The 18,080-nt window shown below is 43.9% G+C and overlaps 1 protein-coding gene across 1 annotated transcript in view; it reads left to right on the top strand.

Annotated features, from left to right (window-relative positions):
* The window catches only part of Marf1 (meiosis regulator and mRNA stability factor 1), a 50,684-nt gene that overhangs the window by 20,801 nt on the left and 11,803 nt on the right, over window positions 1–18,080 (top strand). Inside the window, exons 12-21 of the mRNA XM_021184552.3 lie at window positions 103–281; window positions 1,837–1,917; window positions 6,023–6,259; window positions 6,346–6,465; window positions 6,972–7,147; window positions 8,759–8,979; window positions 9,763–9,905; window positions 10,012–10,145; window positions 11,323–11,525; window positions 12,371–12,598. Coding sequence (XP_021040211.1) covers window positions 103–281; window positions 1,837–1,917; window positions 6,023–6,259; window positions 6,346–6,465; window positions 6,972–7,147; window positions 8,759–8,979; window positions 9,763–9,905; window positions 10,012–10,145; window positions 11,323–11,525; window positions 12,371–12,598 — 1,722 coding nt within the window. The remainder of the gene's footprint in view (window positions 1–102; window positions 282–1,836; window positions 1,918–6,022; window positions 6,260–6,345; window positions 6,466–6,971; window positions 7,148–8,758; window positions 8,980–9,762; window positions 9,906–10,011; window positions 10,146–11,322; window positions 11,526–12,370; window positions 12,599–18,080) is intronic.

The following is an 18,080-nucleotide window of genomic DNA, read 5'->3' as shown; positions in this document are numbered from 1 at the left end:
GGCAAGTGACCTTGTGCAGGCCCTGATAGTTCACTTTAACTTTTGTAGTTGACAGGCTCTAGGTAGATACTGGTAGTGCAGTTTTATTTTGTTCTGTTGCAGGTGAAGAGTGTTGAGCTCAGTCCCCATACTGATTACCAGCTCAAGGCCATTGTGCAGATGAGAAACCTGCACGAAGCAATCTGTGCAGTGAACAGCCTCCATAGGCACAAAATTGGCAGCAAGAAGATACTGGTCTCACTCTCCACAGGAGCTGCCAACAAGTCACTCTCTTTACTAAGGTAAAAAAACATCCTAGCCATGCACTTCAGAACATAACAACTTGACCCACAGATAGTTTGGAAAATAATCAAAAGTGATTTTATCACATTCCCATTCCTCCTGTATGCAATAATGGTTATTGTGAATTGATAGGGTTTGAAATATGCCCTCTGGCTCTTGTTCAAGTCATTAAGCAAAAGACAAACACAGCTTGAACTTGGCAGGCCCTTGGGAGTGAAATAGCATGCTGTATACCCAGAGCAGGTTCTTTTTGTTTGGTTAGGTTTTTCTTTTTTTTGGGGGGGGGGGGGTTGGGTTTTTGTTTGTTTGTTTGTTTTTTTCGAGACAGGGTTTCTCTGTATAGCCCTGGCTGTCCTGGAACTCACTTTGTAGACCAGGCTGGCCTTGAACTCAGAAATCCACCTGCCTCTGCCTCCCGAGTGCTGGGATTAAAGGCGTGCGCCACCACCAGAGCAGGTTCTAAGACTAGCAGAGTTCTACAGCAAAGCACAGAATCCTGAAAAGTATACAGTCCTGCCTCAGAGTCCTAGTGCAGTGCCTTTCTGCTGACTGAGTTGGCGTAGGCTCTTGTGACTTAATAGCAGGTCCTCGTGCTGCTGTGGGGAGCTAGTGAAGTGAGAGTCACTCTGTGCTGGAAGATCAGGGTCCTCGTGCTGCTGTGGGGAGCTAGTGAAGTGAGAGTCACTCTGTGCTGGAAGATCAGGTCCCCGTGCTGCTGTGGGGAGCTAGTGAAGTGAGAGTCACTCTGTGCTGGAAGATCAGGTCCTCGTGCTGCTGTGGGGAGCTAGTGAAGTGAGAGTCACTCTGTGCTGGAAGATCAGGTCCTCGTGCTGCTGTGGGGAGCTAGTGAAGTGAGAGTCACTCTGTGCTGGAAGATCAGGGTCCTCTCTGTGACTTGTACTTGGCCACTATTTGACGTTGTGGTGGTTTTTTGTTTTTTGTTGGTTGGTTGGTTGTGTTTCTTAGAATAAAAATAATACTCAGGTTTTTGCAGTATTTGGGGAAGAGAGAAAAAAGGATTAAAACCACTAATTCTGTGGCTCTAGGCTAATCACCCTTCTGGGTTGAGCTTTTTCTTTGTCTTTCTTTGAGTATTTTAGTACCTTTTTGGAAAGGGTGATGAGAATGATACTGTATGCAGTTACATGTCCACTCACTGCAGAAATTCCAGTCCCATCCATCTCACACATAAGCCACACTTGACAAGAGATAATTCAAGCTGTTCTGCCTTCACTCTGAGTTAAAACCCAGTATATCTCCCCTATCCCCCTGTCCTCAGGACAGACAGTCCATGATTTTCTGCTACACAGATGTGTGACATGGTGTTCCTGAGTCCTAGAGAATCCAGGGAATGAATTGATCAGTTTTCACAGCTTGTCCTAAAAATCCTTTTGATTTTCCTTTTAACTTTTCTGAAGAAAAGTAGAATGTACATTGCAGAAACTAGTAAGTTTACTTTGTTTGACATTGTGTTAATTTTATCAATCTTTTAAAAATATACTTTGTAATACATGGGAGTGGTCTGTTCTCTGACTCATGGATTTTGTCCCACAGCACAGAAACAATGTCTATTCTTCAGGATGCTCCTGCCTGTTGCTTGCCTCTCTTTAAATTTATAGACATCTATGAAAAGAAGTAAGTACTGTTCTGTTGCTGCACTGGTGACTGATGACTTCCACACACAAGCGCTGCCATGCCCGCCCTGAAGGAACCTCTCACCAGGGAAGACACACAAAGTGGATTGTGCTGTTTAGACTGGAAATATGACTTTTTTTTTTTTAAAACAACTTTATTTTTAGCAACTTTAGACTTAAGTTCCTATCATAGTCATAGTTAGGGTTTTGTTGCTATGAGGAGACACCATGACAATGACAGATTTTCTAAAGGAAAACATTGAATTGGGGCTGTCTTATAGTTTCAGAGGTTTAGTCTGTTGTCCTCATGATTGCATGCAGGCAGACATGGTGCTGTAGAGGTAACTAAGAGTTCTACTTCTGAATCCCTGGGCAGCAGGAAGATAGACACTGGGCCTGGCTTGAGACTCTGAAAATCTACCTTTAGTTGACATACTTCTTTCTGACAAAGCCACTTCTATTCCAACAAGGACATATATGGGAGCCATTTTCATTCAAACCACTACATTCTACTCCCTGGCCCCCATAGACTTAATAGCCATATCGTAATGCAAATTGCATTTACTCCAACTTCAAAAGTCCCCAAAGTCTATCACAGTCTCAACACTCCAGCGTTCAAAGTCTCTGATACCCATGGCAGTCTCTTTAACTGTAATCTGGAAAATCAAATTAAAAGGCAGATCACATACTTCTTTTTTGTTTGTTTGTTTGTTTTTTGATGCAGGGTTTCTCTGTATAGCCCTGGCTGTCCTGGAACTCACTCTGTAGATCAGGCTGTCCTCAAACTCAGAAATCCACCTCCCTCTGCCTCCTCCTGGGATTAAAGGCGTGCGCCACCACTGCCTGACTCAGATCACATATTTCTAACATACAGTGGCATAGACTAACATACAGTGGCATAGACTATACCTTACCATTCCAAAAGGGAGGAATAGGATATAATGAGGAAATACTGCACCAAAGCAAGACTGAAAACCAGCTGGGCAAACTCCAAACTCTGCATGTCTGATGTCAGAATGCTCTTCAGATCTCTGACTCCTTTCAGCTTTCTTGACTGCAGCAGCACACTTCTTTCTCTTGGGCTGGTTCCATTCAGTGTTATCTGGTTTACTCGGAAAGTATCACATGGCTTTGGTATCTCCAATATTTTGGGGTCTCCACAGCATTCCAGGTGTCATCTTCACAGTTTCACACAATGGCAATTTTATGCCATTGTGCAAGTACACTCCTGACATATGCTTGGTAAAACTAATTTCAATAACTTTCTTCTATTCTTGAGTCTAAGCCAGAGCCATGTGGCCAAAGCTGCCAAATTTTGCTGCTTCCTGGAGCTGGAACATGGTCACTTATTTAATTACATCTTCAACAGCTTTCTGTTTTCAATGGTTTCTCTCTCTGCCTAAGCTTAGCTGTCCTGGAACTCACTCTGTAGACCAGGCTAATCTCAAACTCAAAGATCAACCAGCCTCTGCCTTCTGAGTGCTGGAATTAATAGTGTGCACTACCATGCCTGGCCATAGCTTTTCTTTAATTCCTTTTCATAAAGTGGAAGCTTAGCTGGGTGAGGGTCTTGCCCTTTATTCCCCTTATTCCGCTTAGCAACTTGTCTTAGGGTTTCTATGGCTGTGAAGAGACACTAGGACTGTGGCAGCTCTTAAAAAGGAAAACATTTCACTGAAGCTGGTTTATTGTCACGTAAGCATCTGAAACCTCAAAGCCTACCCCTCGTGACATACTTCCTCTCACAGGGCCACACTTCCTAATAGTACCACTTGGTAAGAGCTTATGGGGACTATTTTCATTCAAACCATCATAGCTTCTAAAGCTAAGTCTTCTTGTTTGTTTGTCTTACATACTAGTTTATTATTCTTCCAGCGGTATTTGTGAGCTTGCTCTATACTTTAGACAGGAATTAGAGTCTTCAGTGTCCAGTGTAAAGTAGATACATAGCAGGTATTAGTGGAATGAAAGGCTGAGTGAGGCACTGCAGAAAATGTGGATTTGCATTTGTTCTGTATCCAGAGAGGTTTTTTTTTAAGAAGGAAAGAGATCTCACAAAATCTTCTGTGAGTCAAAGAGAAATGTCAATGAAAAGGAGGTATAGGCAAGAGAGAGTGCTGCTTCAGAGGTCCAGCCAGCAAGGGGAGTATGCAGTTATTCTGAGTGATGAGCCGATTTGTGGATTAGAGGAACAAGGGGAAGAGAGAGGTATGGTGGTAAGAGCTGTTCTCGGGAAGAGGGAGAAAAGAGGCAATATTCTATGCCAGTCCCAATTTTGTGCTGATGTAATGGAGTACAAAGAACTATGACATAGAAATTTTAAGCCTCTTTGACACCTGGTGGCTGGCATTTGGGAGTGGAGGCCAGAGGAGTTCGAGACATACTCACCTGTGCAAGGCCAGACATGAGATGGCTGTCTCAAAAATTAAATAGATGTATGGATAGATGGTGGATGGGCTAGAGTAGAGGTTCTGTATATAGTGACCCCTTTGGGGTGGAATGACCCTTTCCCAGGGGTAACGTACCAGGTATCCTGCATGTCAGATATCTACATTGCTATTCATAACAGTAGCAAAATTACAGTTATGAAATAGCAACAAAAATAATTTTATGGGTCGGAGTCACCACAACATGAGGAACTGTATTAAAGGGTCACAGTATTAGGAAGGTTGAGAACCACTGGACTAGAGAGATGATTCAACAGTTAGGAGGAAAACTGACTGCTCTTGTAGTAGACTCAGATTCAATTCCCAGCACATGGCGGCTCACATCTACTTACAACTATCTGCAGTGGATCTGATGCCCTTTTCTGACCTTCAAGGGCACCGTACATACGTGGTGCACAGACATACGTGTAGGCAAAACATGTATATACAACAAAGAATAATTTTTAAAGACAGCCTTTTTTTCTTTTTTTAAAGGACTGGTGTTGGGTAGGAAGCAAGATGGCAGAGCTAAATATGTGGGACATGTTTAACAGGAAGCAGTTTGTTGAGTAGAAGGTTGTGTTGAGTCTTGGTTTTGGACGTAAAAGTTGTAGGACATCCTTGGAGTCTCAATATAGAGAGAGTTGGAGTGCTATTTTGGAGGCTCTGTGTGAGAGATGTTGGCTCAGAAAGCAGTAGCTGCTGTTTGGTTTAGAGGCATTATTTATGATGGGCAGGGAAGCAGATAGAACCAGAAGAGGTGGAAGAGAGAGCTGGATGGAAGGCTAAGGAATAAAGCAAGGTCCCAGAGGGTAAGGGAAAGTATGTGGAAAGAGAACATGCCATACATGGGGGTGGGGGTGGGGGGTTCTGGGGGAGTGAGGTTTGAGGACGACTGACTTAAAGCCAGGAAGGAAGAGGTTAGAGCCTGAATGGATGTCAATCCTGAAAGGTTAGTTATTTTCTCTCTAAAGAAGATGGGAGTTTAGGACCAAGAATAAGAGAGCACAGAGAGAATGCATATCTTCCTGTGTGGGGAGACTCCAGAGACTGGTGTTGGTAGGGACGAAGCTTGATGGATGTAGGCACTTGGAATAGAACCTGGAGAGGTAAAAAAGAATTACTAATACCCAGGCCTAATCACACTTAGTCCTCACTTAGCAGGTGTGGTACAAATTATCACATTTAAAGACAGCAAAATTGAGACTCAAACCAGTTGTGTATCTTAACTAAGTTTATAAAAGGCTGAAGTAGAGTCAGCATGTGAACTCAAATCTGTCTGCATCCAGAGCCTGGGCCATTATTCTCCAGCTATAGCAGGTCCAGGTCAGGATTGAGGAGTCCAGATACAGAGGACAGTGGTCCAAAAGTTGAAGTTGATGCGAACAGCTCTCTAACGGAGTGTACTTCAGAGGGCAGTGGTTGGAGGTAACACATGTTGAGAGCACTCCCATCTTAGACACTGAGGACACTGGCATGGGAAGGCACTACGAAATGGTAGTACAGTTGTAGCTAGCAGGGAGCCATGTGGTTTCAAGAGTAAGTGAGCTTAGTCAGTAGTTTCATTTTACTCTTGGAGAGATGGGAAAGCCATTCTGTGTTGTCTTATTAAACAGGTCAGGTATTTCTACATAATCAAAGAAAAACGTTCTAAACCAACATCTCTTTTCCTGTTCTTAGGTATGGACACAAGTTAAATGTGTCTGATTTATATAAATTAACAGACACTATTGCAATCCGTGAACAGGGAAACGGGCGATTGGTGTGTCTCTTACCTAGTAATCAGGCCCGCCAGAGCCCCCTGGGCTCTTCCCAGTCACACGATGGCTCCTCCTCAAACTGCAGCCCAGTTCTGTTTGAAGAGTTGGAGTATCACGAACCTGTCTGCAAGCAGCACTGCTCTAACAAGGACTTCAGGTACATCAGTGCCCTCCAAAAAGTGTGAGCAGGAAACGCTTTCCACTCCTGAGAAGTCAGCTCACTGTTTGCTGTCTTTCCTGCAGTGAACTTGTGTTTGATCCAGACTCTTACAAGATTCCTTTTGTGGTTCTCTCTTTGAAAGTGTTCGCACCTCAAGTTCATAGTCTTCTGCAGACCCACCAGGGCACTGTGCCTTTGCTAAGGTGAGCCATGTTAGCCATTGGGAGTAAAGCGCTGATAGGGTCATTCCTGAAGTCTGCCAACTGATGGAAGCAAGAATTAGAAGGAGGGCTCTGTCCTAAGGTTGAAGCTTTGAGAAATGGATTGTGCACTTGGTGTTTCAACAAGAAACTGGGTTTCTTCATCACAGGAAAGAGATGCTTTCAATTTGGAAGCTGCACAAGTGCCATGAGAGTGCGTCATTTGCCCTGTGTACAGGGGCCGAGGCTGTAAGGGAGTTCAGTCATCAGAGTGCATTGCACCACTCTGGGCTGCAGACAAAGGCCAACTCGAGACTTGGTGGCCTTGACAACCCACAGTGCTTTATCTAACTCCCTACTGAACCCTGCCCAGGCATTTTACAGCTATTAGAATGTGTCACAGAGGCAGTGCTCCAGCAGCTGCTTCTCACCAGATACACTGGTTAAAGCCTGCTATTCTGCCAGCACTGCCCTTTTCCTTACTCTCACTTAACCTTTCATCCCTTCAGCTTTCCAGATTGCTATGCTGCGGAGTTTGGTGACCTAGAAATTATGCAAGACAGCCACAAGGGTGTCCCCTTAGAGCACTTCATCACCTGCATTCCAGGAGTGAACATTGCCACTGCTCAGAATGGCGTCAAAGTAGTGAAGTGGATTCACAACAAGCCCCCACCTCCCAACACTGGTAGGTGGGCCAGGGTCAGAGATTGAGCCCTAAACTCCCACCTGTCTACAGGGAGGACAGGAGGAAGCTGTGGGTTTGATTTCAAACAGCAGCACCATTTTCACCAGAATGTCTCCTCCAATCTTAAAACTCCCCAGATTTTAAGGACTTGGAGAACCTGACTTCTGAAGATACCAAAATTGGGCCAGCATGATGGCTCAGAGAATAAAGGCACCTACCATGAAGCCTAAAAAATCTTAAGTTTGAACACCAGGATACACATGGTGGAAGGAGAGAGCCAGCCCCCATGTTCATGAGTGTCCACACGCACACAAACACACACACTCATCCTTTTCTTTGACCCTAATGTGTCTTCCTTCTTCGACTTGCACTTCTGTTTAAAGGTAGAAGAGTAACTGGAAGCCTGGCCTGAGTCAGCAGCTCTGGGGGAGCCCTGGACAGAAGCTCCTTTCTAAACCTTGTCCTCCTCTCTCAGTCTCAGGCTGCTCAGGGCAGACTCAATGCGAGACTCTCAACCTCTCTGTGCTGACTCCACAAATCCCTTTGACTTCTCTATAAAAAGTTGCATCTTTTTTTTGTTTGTTTTGTTTTGTTTTTATTTTTCTATTGCCATCATCTTTGTTATCATTATTATTGGAAGTAGTGTCTTATATAACCAAGTCTTGTCATAAATTCATAATCCTCTTGCTTCAGCCGCCTCTGCCTCAATGCTGAGATTAATTTAAGGACATTTGCCACTATACTTGCTCTATTTGGCTTTTTTTAAAAAATAATTTATTTGTATTTTATGTTCATTGGTGTTTTCCCTGCATGTATGTCTGTGTGAGGGTGTTAGAAACTCTGAAACTGGAGTTACAGACAATTGTGAGCTGTCATGTGGGTACTGGGAATTGAACCTGGGTCCTCTGGAGGAACAGCAGTCTGTGTTCTTACCTGCTGAGCCATCTCTGCAACACCCTTTTTCAGATAAACTTTTTTTCTTGTGTAAGCACTTTTTAAAAACCTGATGGTGCAGACCTGTTATAGCATTTAAGAGACAGACAGGAATATTGCTGTGAATGTAGTCTTCATAGGCTGGTCCAGTCCTGCTAGGGCTATAATGGGCTAGGTGGGTAGATCTGGTTCTTCCTCAGTTTCCGGTCCTGTTCAAGTGACTGTTTCCCATAGCTTTCTGGGTAAAATTTCAGCTCTACTGTTGGTTAATTCCATTCTCGTGGGCTACCTTCCTAGTGCCTATCTGCACTGTGTCTGTGGGGAAATATGATGAGCAAGTTACAAATGGATCTTTGAAATACAGCCAGTGTAGTCTGGAAAGTCCTTGTTCATCTTCACTTCTACCATCACCCTAGAGTGCTTTGTGGGGATTTTGTTGTTGTTGTTTTTTTTTTTTTTTTCTTTTTGAGAATTAGGGCAAATGGTTTGCCTCTCTGTAGTAAGTGGGACAGTCTGATCGTGTGGTTCTGTGGTGCCTGGGTGTAGAAGCTGAAACTTGAAACTGCTGCTTGCCTCTGCACAGTGATCCTGAGCTAAGAACACAAAAAAGCCTTTGAGCCAGTGAAATCATGCCTAAGGCCTCATGGTGTTTTGTTTTGTTTTGTTTTTCCTTTCTAGACCCTTGGCTTCTTCGTTCTAAAAGTCCTGTGAGAAATCCTCAGCTGATTCAGTTCAGCAGAGAAGTCATTGATTTACTGAAGAACCAGCCATCTTGTATACTACCAGTCAGCAATTTCATCCCTTCATACCATCACCATTTTGGAAAGCAGTGCAGGGTTTCAGACTATGGTTATTCCAAGCTGATTGAACTACTAGAAGCTGTGCCTCATGTGTTGCAGGTAAAGGGTACAAGGGGTTGCTTGTTTAAAGAAACGAGTGTTCTTCTGTGACTACAGCTGCCACAACCAAATACTCAGACAAAATAGTTCTTGTTTTCAGAAAGCCATTCTGAGTGAGCTAAACTTCCTGTAAGAGCTTGCTTCAAAATGCAGGAACACTCTCAAGTATTCAAGAAACTACAAATTTCCAACCTAAAAGAATTCCTTAGAGGCCTATGGGCATTTTCCTTCTAGTCTCTAGGAGCTAACACTTGCTTTCCGGCAGTGTTCTCTAGGTGTTCATTATTGCAGGGGGTTGCTATGGGCATAATGCACTTACAAGTTGGGACCTACCAGGGCCTTAAGTGCTCTCTACCTTTCATGAGTTGGACATTAGCCACTTGATTAGGGTTTATTGGATCCTATGTAGACTGCCTATAACTTCCCTGAAGACAGTGTTTTAATAATTTCCTACTTGTTAAAAAGGCCTGAAAAACTTAATCTGTCTTTTAGAGATGAAATTAGTCATGTAGACTGGACATGTGCACTTCCTCTTTGTGCTCATGATCTTTTGAGACAATGGCACTTTGAAACAAGCAAACAAATGATCTTGGCCCCAGACAGTTGGGTCATTGTTCTTTTTAACTGTACATACTGAATTGTGTCCATTTCAAATTGCAGGCATTATATTTGAGGGAGATAGCTTGAGAGTAACAAGAGCAAGAAAGACAGAGACAAGGTTGACACAAGAACGTATCTTTTGAGGTCTTCATAGTATAAGTAATTAGAACATTTCATTTTCAGATTCTTGGTATGGGCTCCAAGCGTCTGATGACCCTTACTCACAGGGCCCAGGTGAAGCGCTTTACTCAGGATTTACTAAAACTTCTTAAGTCCCAGGCCAGCAAGCAGGTCATCGTGAGAGACTTTTCACAGGCTTATCATTGGTGAGTTGATGGGAAACTTTAAAAAAGAAAAGCAGTCCTTTGTAAAGCTTGTTACTGTGGCAGTGATTTTACTCATTCTTTGCCCATTTCCCATGTTAAAACATAGGTGTTTCTCAAAGGACTGGGATGTCACGGAATATGGTGTTTGTGACTTGATTGATATAATATCAGAGATCCCAGACACAACTATTTGCTTGTCCCAGCAAGATGACGACATGGTCATTTGTATCCGAAAAAGAGGTATATGGAGGGATGTTGTCTACCTCAGTGGTGCTATTGTTTGTACTTTTGAGACCTGACTTCACTGTATAGCTCAGGCTTGCAGTAGTACTCTGACCTCAGTTTCCTTAGTGTTGGGATTGTGGGCATGAGCCTAGTCAGTGTTTACTTTTCAACGGAAGAGTTATTTTAATTGTGTGTGTGGGGGTGCACTTTCCTTTCTCTTTCCGTAGCTCTTAACGGTTCCTTTGAAAGTGTAGTTTGTAACATTACCTGGCGTACAAAACTTGTGTTCTCTGGAAGAAGGGAAGCCATGTGCCCTGTAAGAACACACTGGTTAGTGGGGTACCTTTAATCCCAGCACTTGGGAGGCAGAGGCAGGCTGATCTCTGTGAGTTCAAGGCCAGCCTGGTCTACAGAGTGAGTTCCAGGACAGCCAAAGCTACACAGAGAAACCCTGTCTCGAGGGAAGAAAAGGCAGGCAAAGAATCTACTCGAAGGGGAGATGGAGAATCCATTTTAGCTCTGAGAATTATTTCACCATGCATATTTTAGAAGAAAACAAACACAGAGGAATGTGGCATTTGTCTTTCCAGTTGTAGTTCAGTCAAGTCTGGGAGATACCTTATTCTGCCAGAGAGAGGGTCTCTGTGCCCCTGAGGTCACAAGCTTCCGGAGTTAAAAATAGTAGTATCTTTTTTTAATCAATTTAAAATGAACAGATGTGAAGATCAATATTTAAGTACATTTTTGTTTTGTTACAGTTTTGATGCCTAGTAACTCCTTTCTGCTGATAACTTTTAACTGGAGATCAAATGAATAAGCAAACACATGAATGCTCAGAAGTGTGATTTTACAGAAATAACATCTTATTGCTTGAAGCACCCAGACTTCTGTGTCTGTCTTGTTCACATAGGTGTAGTAGACAGGATTTATAGAAATTGTCCCTATCTTGTAGGTGATGACATGTGTATTTTACACCTCCCACAATAGCACCCTTGTTTCCCAGGATTGTGCCTTGAGTCTGTAGGAGAACCACTGGCTCCAAGAACCTAGTTGGAAGTAAATGTGCTTATTGTGTGCTGTGTGGCTGGGGAAGGCAGAGCTGATCCCTTGTGACGCCGACAGAGCTCCTGCAGGGTTGGTACTGACCACAGTGGGTGGATGCCTGACTTATAAGGTGCTTTATTTTTTAAAGAACGAACTCAGGATGAAATAGAAAGGACAAAGCAGTTCTCCAAAGATGTTGTGGACTTGCTGCGCCACCAGCCCCATTTCAGAATGCCCTTCAACAAGTTTATTCCCTCTTACCACCACCACTTCGGCCGACAGTGTAAACTTGCATACTATGGCTTTACCAAGCTGCTTGAACTTTTGGAAGCCATACCTGAGATTTTACAAGTAGGTGAAGAGGCTCTAATTCTTCAACTGTTGTTTGTTTGTTTGTTTGAGCAGTGTATAAGGGAGGTGTTAATGTTTCTAGTTATGAGTCTGAAATAGCCTCATCAGAAAAGCTGTACTGTTGACCTGTTAGTAAATTAGGTTAATGTGCGATTTGTTCTGTAATCTCAGAATTTGTGAGGTGGTGCCTGGGGAGTTCTGTGATTGAAGCCAGCCTGGGTTAACCAGTAAGACTCCACCTCAAAAATAATCTTGAGGGTTTGAGAGATGGTTCAGTGGTTAAGAGTGCTGACTGCTCTTCCAGAGGTCCTGAGTTCAGTTCCTAGCAACCACATGGTGGCTCACAACCATCTGTAATGGGATTTGATACCCTTTTGTGGTGTGTCTGAAGACAGCTACAGTGTACTCACATACATTAAATAAATAAATAAATCTTTAGCAAGATAGTCTTCAGCTTGTGTTAGAATAATCACTGGAAATAGGATGAGATGGTTTAAATATTAAACAGTATTTTTTGAGCAGCAAAAACCAAACACCCTTGGAGGTGGGGTGGGAGTACTCATGCCAAGCTCTTCCAAGCAGGGCTGGATTTTAGCATCCTTCATTCCAAAAGTGTTAAAACTTTTTGTTGTTATAAAACATACATAACAGAATTTACTGCCAGGAAAAAGAATGTCTTACATGTGTGTTTGAATGCTGAGGGAAGAGCTCTTGTAGAAGTGTGACTTCATAACACATTCCCATCTTAAGTGACCAATGTGTAGTGTTCCATGCCATTTAACTTTACATACAATCATGTGTTCAACCCTCCCCCCCCCCCCCCTTCTGCCCTATGTGTTTCTAAGGTGTTGGAATGTGGAGAAGAGAAAATCCTGACTTTGACTGAAGTGGAGCGATTCAAAGCTCTAGCTGCCCAGTTTGTTAAGCTTCTGCGGTCCCAAAAGGGTAACTGCCTTATGATGACAGATCTGTTTACAGAATATGCTAAAACTTTTGGTTATACATTTCGTCTCCAAGACTATGATGTCAGTTCAGTCTCAGCTTTGACACAGAAGCTCTGCCATGTTGTAAAGGTAAGCCAATGTCTTTTCACTGACAAGGGTGTGGCAGGTCTGTGTGAGGTGTTGTGTATACTGCAGCATTTTGGTTGTGTGTACCCTGTGTGTCTGTCATTGAAACCTTATAGGTACTGTGGTAGGTGGCTTGGTTTGGCACTTTAGATTTATAGTCTTTTCTATATTTATGGCCTTTCTGAACTGGTAGGCCGGCCCAAAGTTGAAACCTTCCAGAGAGTTCTTTGTCTTCCAGGTTCCTGGGAGACTGTACCATGGATCATCCTTGGATCTTGATTTATTTAGGAGTCATCTTGAGAACAAGCACAAGCTCAGAACTGCCCTTGTGGTTGGCAAAGCCCCTTTAGAGGGCATCTTCCTTATCTCTGCTCTTCTATGCCAAGCTGACCCTCCCACATATAGGTAGAACAGCTGGACAGTTTCCAGAATATCTGCAGGTCTGCAGCACAGGACTAGGGAAAAACTACCAGGAGGAAAAGCTGGAAAGGGAAGCAGGAAGTGGTGGCATCATCAATCAGGCTCGTAGGGAATCTGGTTATATACTTATTACTGACAGTAGAGGTGGAACTATTACAGGAGATGGGAAGGAAGTGACCAGTAGCATTCCATAAGACTTAGGTAGCAGGAGGTGACTGTCTTGCTGCTGAGAACAGCACTTAGAAGACTCTGAACAATGAAGTGTCAAGGGAAAGTGGCAGCAGGATTTGCTACAGCTTTTGGCTAGCTTGCTTGTGAGGAGAAGTGGGAGAGCCACAGCTGATCACATGGGATGAAGGGAACCAATGAGCTGCTGGCTTGATGTCCAGGTACTGCAGTTGAATGTGTTTGAAAGTTCCAAAGAACAATGACTTGAGAAGTGAGCAGACACAGGCAAGAAGGACTTCTAGGGTAGTGTGATGAGGAGGTGGGAGATGAACCATAAGGAGGGGCTGCCTTAATCTTTCACAGGAATTAGGGCTGTTGGATGGGATCTGATAAAACTAAATCTGCCCCAAGAGCTAAATATTCACCAGGAAAAGAATGCTATGTTACCTTTAAGTGAAAGGTTAATGTAGTAGAAAATAGTTATAAATCCTGGCACAGGGTTTCTTAGACCATTTATGTTCCCAGATGAAATACACAGCCTTTATATTTTTAAATAGCCTTAGGCAGCACAATAGCTGGGCAGATGCTTACCCCTCCAAGTTATCACTTACTATTTACTATGTTCCATCTGGGCTGCTCTTAATTCCAGTTGGGCAGCCTTCAAGGCCACACTCTCTTGGCCCTTGGTCCATGGCTGTTGCGAGAAATATTAAAAAATGAACCATCATGTTCCTGCACTTGTGCCAGCAACGCTCTCCCCGGCGGCCTCGCTGGCCATGCGCTGGTGGGCAATGGCAGACCTGTTTTTATCTCTTGGAGACTCTGACTCAGTTCCGGAATCTCTCCAGCCAGCTCGCTAGGTTCCCACTGGTGTGCTCTACCACACCAGCCCCATGCTGCAAATCCCCCGTGGCCTTTGTGATGCACCTCAGGCAAACTCAGGCTTTGCTGTACCTTTCACTCTTGAACCCAGATGAGCCTCTGTGTGAAGGAAAACACAACACAAACTTAGTTCAGAAACGACAGTAACTCTGTAGCCGGACAAAGCAACTAAAATCCTAATCTTGTAGGCCTTATTAAATCTAAATCCTTTGGTGGCTAATCCTGACAGATCTGCCATTGAAACTGGGAGACTCTCATAGCTACATCTTGTCCTCACCCTATCCCCGTCCAAAAAGACCTCTCTCTTGCTTCCTCTCTTCCTCCATCCAACCCGTAAGTCCCTCTTACTCACCCAGTGATTAGCTCCTTTTTTCATTAGGGGATTGGTTCACAAGAACAGCACCAGGTCCATCCATAACACATGGCAGCTCTCTCTCTCCTTCCTGCATATTTTCTTCTATTCTATGACTGCTCTTTCTTCTCCCTCCTCCTGGCCCTCTCTCTCCAAGTCCATGAAACCTAAACCCTACCTATGTCTGTTCTGCCCAGCTATTGACATCTTTACCAATCACAATTAACTGGGGAGCATGTCACAGGGGCTATGGTATAGACTCCAGGTCTTGTGGCCCCTCACTTAGCATTACAATAGACAGTAAAAGATACACCCTAAACAAGTTAAGGTAACTGTTTAAAGAAAAGAGGGATCAGAGTTTAAGCTAAAAGAGCTCAGAGAAGGTGTGACTTGTGGAGTCAGGGGTATGAAAGAGCACTGTGCACTTGGGGAGCTGATGCTTACCAGGGATGAATGGGAGGGATGAGTGTGCCATATAGCTGTAGATTCAGAAGCTGATGTCTGGGCTCATGGTGGGAGCTGGCCAGATGACCACAATGGAAAGGACATAAGGGGCAAAAGAACTTAGATTATTGACAGGAATACCAGTGAACCTGTGGACAGAAAACTGAGTAACAGAAGCCTGGCTTATAATCCCAGGACCTAAGGAGGCTGAAGCAGGAAGACTTGAAATTTAAGGCCAGCCTGAGCAATTTAACAAAACCCCATCTCCAACTTAAAAAAATTAAAAATAAAAATAAAAAGACTAAAGTTATAGCTCAATGGTAGAAAGTTTGCCCAGCTTGCAAAGCCCTGCACTCAGTCCTCACTACTGGGACTAGGGAGAAACAGAAGCACACGAGGAAAGGATCATGTGAGACTTGAAAGAAGATGGGGGAAATTGAAGACAGTAGCACTGTCTAGGGGTGCAGGAACAGATCCATCCTCTCCTTTTTTTACGTAATTAAAAGGCAGGCAAGGAGTGTTAACAGAAATCCTGAGGAGTCCTGGCAGAGCCAGCATTGATATGTGAGAAATGGGAAGTTTGAGTTTCCTTTTGGCATTCTCAGTCTCATGGACAAAAATAAGAATAGATTCAAAATGGAAGCTGGAGGTTACTTATTAGAGTTTTAAAGGAAAAAAAAATCCCCAGACTGGCAGACTGTAAACCTTCCAGTGTCTTGAAGAGAATTGAATGGAGAAAGGGGGGGTGGGGGTAAGACATGCCATTTGAGAAGCTGGCACAGGTCAGCCACATGGCAGGGAAGGGAGTTTTACAGAAAATGTAAGGAAGCCCAAAGTACCAGGGAACATATGTTTAGGCTCTGGCCATATCTGAAAGAAAAGACAGAAGAGAAGAAAAAGGAAAGTTAGGCCTTCCAAATCAGGACTCTGAAAGATGGGCAGGCCCAGTCAGGCTTCATGTTGGCTTGTGGGTGAGGGTTGGAAATTCTGGAAAGGAAAAGGACATTGTCTTATGATAAACCCACCTCTCATTTAGCTAGGCCTTTGTCCTGCCCAACAGAATTAGCTGTTTTCAAAGAATATTTATTTGTTTATTTTTATTTATATGGGTGTTTTGCTTGCATGTATGTCTATGCACCACATGTATGCAGTGCCCATGGAAGCCAGAAGAGGGCATTGGATCCTCTGGAACTGGAGTTAAAAATGGTGTGATCTGCCATGCTGGGAATTGAACCCTGGTCCTCTGGAAGAGTAGCCAGTGTTCTTAACCAATGAGCCATCTCTCTAGCCCTTTTCTTAATAATAGAAGGGCTGAGCAATGAATTGCTTCTGTCTTCCATTCCATGTTTACCCCAGACACCCTATGATGTGTATGAATGAATAATTTTAGAAGTAGGTAAAGACAGAGCCTGGAATGTATCTCTCTGGAGAAGTGTCTGCAGTGGAATCAATTAGAAGTTGAGGGATTGAAATCCAGTATATGACAGGTCCAGGTCTCCCCAGTGTCCACTGGCCAAGATGTTAGTACGGGTGGGCTTAGGTAAATAGGAAGGTTGTAAGCCAGGACTAGGGAAGGATGTGGCTCCCTTGGTTGACTGCTTCCTCACCATACACTAAGCGCTCAATTGCTTCATCCCTGTGCTGCAAAAATTGGATGTGGTATACCCTACTGCAGCCAGGGTCTGTGTTGATATCTATGGCCCATGTTACTACCAAAGGCCATAGCCATGCTGATGTCCATTGTCTATGCTGCAGCCTGAGGTCTTGTTGATGTCTGTGGTTTGGACTGCCTCTGAAGGCCTTTCTGGGTTCATGGTCCTACTGAAGCTAGGGTCTGTGTTTGTGGTCAATGCCAGAAACCTTATGGAAGCCCCTGATTCATGTTCCCACTGACTGTAAAGAGCAAGGAAGATACTTCAGCAGTGGTATCAGTGACTGTAGATGTATAGATGAGAGAGAGGGACGTGGAAGGCTTCTGTGACAACCCCTATCCCTACTTCAAGGCCCACGACAGAAAAGGAAACAGCCATTGAAAACAGGAGGCCATTAAGGACAACTCTTTAAAAGTATGTTAAGGATGCAGAAGTGTAGTTCTCGGCCATTGATGGCTTCTGGTTGGGGTTTGGGAAAGGAAGGACTCAGTTCTAGTTAAGAGGCCAGCCACTGAGAGTTTGGTCGTGCTCCAGTGAGTAGATAAGTAACACAGATCAAATGTGGAGAGGAGGTGTTACAAAGTGGGGGCGGTCATGGAGGAACTGGGAAGTGAGTGTGATCTGGGTGTATAATATGAAATTCTCAAAGAACTAATATAAATATTGGGGAAAAAGGCAGCATTGGCAATCATCTAGGATTCTAAGACAGTAACTCAGATGTTTTTGACTCAATGTCTGCTGATTGAGTGCCTGCTTTCTCATTTATTTTTTAAAGATTTATATTTATATGTATATGTGTGTTTGCCTGCTTGTTTGTGTGTGCATAAGTATCAATGCAGTGCCTGTGGAATCCAGAAGAAGGCATTGGATCACCTGGAACCAGAGTTACAGGTGTTGTACCTCCTTATATGAGTGCTGGGAACTGAACCTGGGTCCTCTGCAAGAGAACCAAGTGTCTTAATTGCCCAGCCATCTCCAGTCCCCTCATTCCCCTGCTTTGAAAGCAGGGTATTTGAACAGCTCTACTACCACTATAGGAGTGAGAGTCTGCCACCATGTTCCTACCTCAGTTCAGAGCATGCCTGAAAAGTAAAGAGAGACTGATGCTGGGCTGAGTCCAGAGTCCTAAAGAGGACAAGCATATGTGGCTATAGGCAAGGAGCCATTTGATCCTCACAGAAGGCAAAGCCATTGGGCAAGAAGCATACGGGGACAAGACTGGATGTATTGGCAGGTAGTGCGAGAGCACAGAGCTCTGTCTGCTGCCTGCAGTTAAAGGCCATGGCGGGTCCTGAGGAAGGCAAGAGGTCTCAATCACCAAGTGCTTGTCTCTGCTCTTGTTGGTGCTCAGACAGTACCATGTATCTTTCACAGGCTCCCCAGGTGATACTATATATCTTTCAAAGGTTCCCTTAAGTTCTTTGTCTGCTTGAGAATCTGAAATGATCAACTAGATGCATAGCAGATGAAAATGGCCATCTTTAAAATTGGCTCTAGGATATCAGAGAAATGCAGCTTTCCCTGTGGTCACTAGCTTAGCCAAGACCTGCCAGCTGGCCGGCTGTCT

Source organism: Mus caroli, unplaced genomic scaffold, assembly GCF_978045245.1.
Source record: "Mus caroli unplaced genomic scaffold, Mus_caroli_1 scaffold_17, whole genome shotgun sequence".
Taxonomy (NCBI): Eukaryota; Metazoa; Chordata; class Mammalia; order Rodentia; family Muridae; genus Mus; species Mus caroli.
This window is presented reverse-complemented; position numbering and strand designations above follow the sequence as displayed.